Source organism: Marmota marmota, unplaced genomic scaffold, assembly GCF_001458135.2.
Source record: "Marmota marmota marmota unplaced genomic scaffold, marMar, whole genome shotgun sequence".
In the NCBI taxonomy this organism is placed as follows: Eukaryota; Metazoa; Chordata; class Mammalia; order Rodentia; family Sciuridae; genus Marmota; species Marmota marmota.
The window spans coordinates 54,442,256-54,448,255 of NW_026000026.1; the positions used below are offsets into that span (position 1 = coordinate 54,442,256).

A 6,000-nucleotide genomic window follows, 5' to 3' on the forward strand; every position below is an offset into this window, starting at 1 on the left:
CTGAAATTAAGGAGGGTGAGGGAAAGCACTCAGTAAGTGCTGGGTAATATATTTTGAAGAACAAAATTAATTGGATACTTCTGAGATTCAGAAAAAAAGCAGGAAGATACAAACCAAGCTGCTTAGTTGGAAAGAAACATGTGGAAAAGAAGTGGCAATGGATACAGTTAAATGCAAAAGATCAAAACTTGACAAAACTAAGTACAGTAAAAAAACAAAAACAAACAACAGACAATCCAATTAGGATACTAGAGTCTTCAAAATTGATTAGACTTTTATTGAGAGCAGTATGTCCAGTTTTGAACTCTGAGGTGAAGAATTGGAGGCAGGCCAGAGGGGAACACTAAAAGTAATTAAAGGGTGGGGATATGGGCCATATTAAGAAAAGTTAAAAGGATCTGGGATCATGTGATCTAGAGAATAAAAGGATGCAAAGGTTAATGACAATATTAAGGTCAAGGAAGAACACTGTGCTATGACAGTCAGTGCCAGGGCACTGAGGACAAAGCAAACAGGATGAGGCTGAATAGGACATTTGGGCTGGCAGAGATCACTGCAGGGCACAGAGGGGAGGATAGCCCTTCTTAGAATGGGGAGATAGAATGCTTCATACATAAATTTTAGTAAGCTCAAATTTCGTATAGTTACCCCAAATGTATATAAATTATTTGCAATGCTTACAAGAAATCCTGTGAGTTCTAAAATTCCTAATCCCATTAGGAAGTGCATGGTCTTTGGGATTTTGGGTGTTGAAAATTTTGTTGTATAAGTTATAAGTAAACACCTGACCAATCTATGTAATCATTGATGATTTTCAAGTTTTGAAATAAATCAAGATGAGAGTTTTCAGCTAGTTATATTGGGAGGGGAAAAATCATTTTCATGATTTGAGTCTTCTATTCTTTTGTCATACACATCAATTTGCCTCACTGTTTATAAAACGTTGGTATGGGACAGAATCAAACAACACTTTCAAGCAGGCAGATAATTCATAGTTAGTACTTAAATGTAATGAGAGATCTTGTGCATCTTAAAAATAGCTTGAGATTTAGCCTACTAGCACAGAAAGCTAATTAAGTCACTTATGAGAAGAAAGGAGAATGAAAGGAGGCTGGAAGTTGTTACCTCACTCAGTAGGAAAGGGAAGGTATAAAAGTCTCATTATTGGTAACTTACTAGGCATGGAACCCAGCCCCATGGGTATATATACCTGGGGAAGCCATGAATTGTTGTTAAACCAAACTAAATGTATCTAAGCTAAGCACCAAGTCCCAGGAGCATTGGCCTTATTCCAAAGAAATACTTATTAGAGTCACTAGTGGAGCCTTTAGAAGTTGAATGTATTATAGCTGGATCAGCTATAGAAAAATACAGAAGTAGAATTATATCAAACCTGGAAAGATGTTGATTAAGGAATTGACTCTTCAAGAGACTATTTTTATTAGAATGTAAATTTCTAAGTTAATATCCTTTCATCATTTACTATGATGACTTGCATTATGAAACCCACCAAGGACTCAAAAAGCTCATCTTCACTCTTGATCATTCTACTACTGTTAATAGTCACTGTGAATGACTCCTCAAAGTTGTTCAAGGCACTGCTCATAAAAAAGACTCATTTTGCTGGTCTGATCTTACTTCCTTTCGATCTGATGCATATTTGAGTGAGCTAATGATAAAGGCGATGGGCATGGTACAGGCTCTTAATTAATGGATAGATGAGTATGAGGATCATAATTGTGGTACCAAAGAGTCATCACCCTAATGCTTTGCTATAATGCTTTGCCATAAGCACATTTTATAGTCTTGTAATAAAAATTCCTCATTGTTTAAAGATCCTCTGAAAATACAAGAAAAATCTGCAACAGTGAGGTCAGCAACTCAGAAGTTCAAAATAGCTTTTACTGTTAAAAAAAAAAAATCCCTACAAAAGTGCAAAACAAGAACTATACTGTCCATCATAGAAATTACATCATCCAATGACAAAGAAAACACAACGGTACCACTAATCAGAACCCAGTACTGTAAAATAATAATAATTAGGCAACAGAGGATTCTGGATTCAGTAAAGTCATAAAACTTTAAAATATGTTATTCAACTAACTAGCAGTCTGAAGATAACAGATGACCTTTCTTTGACCACGTTATACAAAATGTTCTGAAAACTAGTTTGTGTTTTCATTAAATTAATATTACCCACATTTACCTACAGCGATTTTGAATTACTCCAATCAATCAGCAAGAAGAAGAAAGATATCTATACAAACCTACATATGGTCCACCGGGTTTGATAACTTTTGTGCTTCGGTTGCGGGATTCCTCCTCTGCCTGGGTCATTCTTTCTCTTGTCATCTGATATGAGTCATTTGTTGCACACACTGTAATTTTATCTTGTATAAATCCCAGGCAATTGAGCTGGGAGGCTCCAGAGCTGTCAAGTAAGACAGTGGCTTTGTCAGAGATGACCCTTATTTTGTACAATAAAGGTAAGCAAGATTTTTATTATCCCAACAATAGCAGCCCAAATAAATTTGCAATTCTAAAACAACTAATATTAATTTTAAATGTAAAAATTATTTAAAATATTTAAGTTCCTCTTATTCATTTCATATCACATTTTTTCCATGTTCTATACAGAAAGGGTAAAATGAGCTCTCAGAGACCAAATCCATGAATTTTTTAAAACAAAAACTATTTGGAGTGAAGACCAAAGTCTTAATGAACACTACAGTTCTACTTTCATTTAATAATCAACTATTTCAAAAATTACCTATCACCAACATGAGAAATGTTTAAAAGTTTAATTTTAGTGGAACTATAATGTGAATGCTTTACAGATGACTGGATAAAACAAACCATAATTCTTTTTATTTTTAATAAGGTATTAATTTTAAGGCTAACATCAGAGCTTACTTTTGCATTATAAGACTAAACTTCCCCCAAATTTGTAGAATTTACGTTTACTACCTTGTTAAATCTCTATATAACAAATATTAAAGAAAATACAGGGAAAATTATTTTTTGCAGAAATATTTTAAAAATTCTAATTGGAACAACACAAATATTAACATTGGCCAAGACAGCTTTGTTTCAAAGTAATATGCTAATATAGGGGAATCTTGGTAATAGTTATAACTGGGGTTTTAAAAGAAAATATTATAAATTGGAATATAAAAGTAATGAAAATAACACTCTAGCTCTGATCCTTTATGTCCAAACTGAATTGAAAATAACTTTGTTATATGATACTAAGAAATAAGTGTTGATTAAAATTTTGTAAATTGCTAATAACTGTATTTACAAATGCTTTTTTAAAAAATTAGTTCTTTCATCTCATAAATATTTATTGGGCAGGAACTGTATGCCAGGCAACATGAGAGGCGGAGTCTGTGACAAGGACTTGACAAACATGGTCCTTCATTCAAGGAGCTCTCTAATGGGTGATAAGAATAAGTAAACTAGAAATTGCAACACAGTGTGAACAATTCCAGGAAGCAGGGGACCCTCTGGAGAGGCATTTCACTTGATATCTGAGCTGATTAGAAAGATGACTAGATAAGGGGGATGAAGGACAAAAGTGTTCTAGGAGAATAAAACAACCTGTGTCAGCCCAAGGCAAATAAGAAGGCTTTCAGTTTGGCCACAGAGAGCTAAGAAAGGACAATTACCATGAGACTGAAGAGAGAATGAGAAATAGATCACGTAGGGCTTTGGGGATTTATGGATATTGGACTTATTTCAAAAACACCAGGTTGAAAACAGAGAAAATACCTCATTTGTATTATAGGAAGAACAATCTGGATGGAGAATTGATGGGAAGCAAGAAGGATGCAAGAATGAAAGCTGAGACCATTTAAGGCTACTAAAGAACTACAGGCAGGAGGTGATAGCCTGAACCAGAGTAGGGCAGGGAAAAACACAGAAGGGTATCAAGAATCCAGAGATAGTGAGAATACAGGATTGACAGGATTTGGTCAGTGATTAGAGAGAATAAGACATTAAAGATCATGCCAGATTACTTGGTATATAGAGCTGCTCTTTACTGAGACACTGAACTCAAAAGAAGGGTGGGTTAGGGATACCATTGGAAGAGAAATGAATTCAGTGTTGAAGACAGTGACAGAATGAAGGCCAGAAGGGGTATCAGAAGAGAACCAACTGTGAAGAATATTATTATTTAAGCAAGGGCCGGGAGAGACCTCATGAGACTGAAAAAAACATAGCTAAAGAGGAAAACAGAAAAGTACTATATCATGGAAGCCATTTTAATGGAGTACTTCAAACAGGAGAGTGGCCATATGAAATGAAATGCTAGCCATAAGTCAGAATAATAAGGAACCTGTAAGTATCCACTGGGTTTAGGGCCAAGGAGGTCACAGCCCTCTTGGGGTATGTTTTAGTGGAATGGTGGGGGCCGAAGCCAGACTTTGTGTCAAGAAGTAAATGTAAGGGAGGTTGTTTTGGCTTTTTATTTTCTCTTTTAGTAAGACAGACTTGAGCTGAAAAGCCAGTGAAAGAGGACAAGGAGGTATAACCCTCAGGGGAGGCAGGATGGAGGGGGTAGATAGAGAGGAAACAACTGCAGTATACTGAAGGTCTGATGGCAGGAAGTTTGTGTTTTAACATCTCTCCCTGTTATCTGCTAAGTGATTCACATAGAGTAAGCTGAACCTATTGCCAATCATAATTAAGTTACTGCTTACATCATTCAAGGTCAAGGAACAGATTTTTACGTGAAAACAGGTGCCAATCCCTGTAAGTCAGAGGGTCCTCTAGATAAAATTCTTTATTGGTCCTTTCTTAACTGAGCTACCTTGGAAATCATACACTTGGACATATGTGTATAAATGTTCTGTTCATCATTCTTTGGCTTGGCTCACTGCTTCCTGTACTTGAGTAGATATTACTGTATGCCCAGTGCGCCAAACTATATATTTTCACTAAGCTTGTGAATAGAAAGATTTAAGGAGGTTTTGAAAGGTAATTTAGACTACGAAGTCTCATCCATTTTGTATATGAGAGAAGTGAGGTTTGGAAGGTTAAAAAAAAAATAGATCAGGAAAGAGACTAGTTAATCCATATTGGTTGAAGATCAATTTGCTGGGCATTCATTTTGAACCCAGGTGACACTAAGAAACTAGAAAAAGGACACATGAAGAGCTTGCACTATTACAGGAGAGACAAGATGCATGGGGAAAATATTAAATAGAAAGGAAGGAGCCATATTATGGATAAATTTGCTTCCAGTCTGAGAAGTGAGTTTGGGTGCTTACTTATTTTCACAATGGGATTTCAATTTATTTCCATACCACATCATTTTACAATGCTCCTTGAATCACTGAATGGATACTAATATAGTTGCCCCAATTTTCTCACAACTGTTTCTATTCTTTTGATGCATGTTGGATAGTTTAATAATTGACCTTAAATCTTTCTCCAAATAAGTAGAAGTAAACATGAAGGGTTATTTATGATCTAAGAGTGAGACCATATTCCTTTTTATGATAAGACCAGTTTTGAAGAAGGGATTAAATTCCTTAATCAGAACCCAAGGGGACACAGAGTTCAATCTGATGTCAAAATGTCCTATTTTAATAAAATACAAGCATCACAGATGATGGCATCACAATGAGTCTAGTGTGGCCTGTGTTGTCTAAAGAATACTGCACTAGGAGTTGGGACTTGGTTTCCCTTTTGTCCAGTCACTAACTAACCAACTGTGTGCCTTGGGTAGCTCACCTATTAAGTGAAGGGGTTGGCTTACATGATCCCACTATGAAAAATAAGCACCCAAACTCACTTCTCAGATAGGACCCTTGTACTTGGTGATACTACACATATCACAGGGCTGTCCCACAAAACTTTCTGCAGTGGTAGAAATGTACTATATCTATGCTGTCCCTAGGATAGTCAAATGTGGTTTTTGAGCTGGTAAAAGGCAATCAGTAAGAATGAACAATGGAGGTAGAGAGAAGTGATGGGAGGGGAGGGGAGGGGGTG

At 36.0% G+C, this 6,000-nt stretch overlaps 1 protein-coding gene across 1 annotated transcript in view; it reads right to left on the bottom strand.

The window, feature by feature from the left end:
* Window positions 1-6,000, bottom strand: part of Ell2 (elongation factor for RNA polymerase II 2) — a 64,965-nt gene that overhangs the window by 22,663 nt on the left and 36,302 nt on the right. Inside the window, exon 3 of the mRNA XM_048811862.1 lies at window positions 2,268-2,499. Coding sequence (XP_048667819.1) covers window positions 2,268-2,499 — 232 coding nt within the window. The remainder of the gene's footprint in view (window positions 1-2,267; window positions 2,500-6,000) is intronic.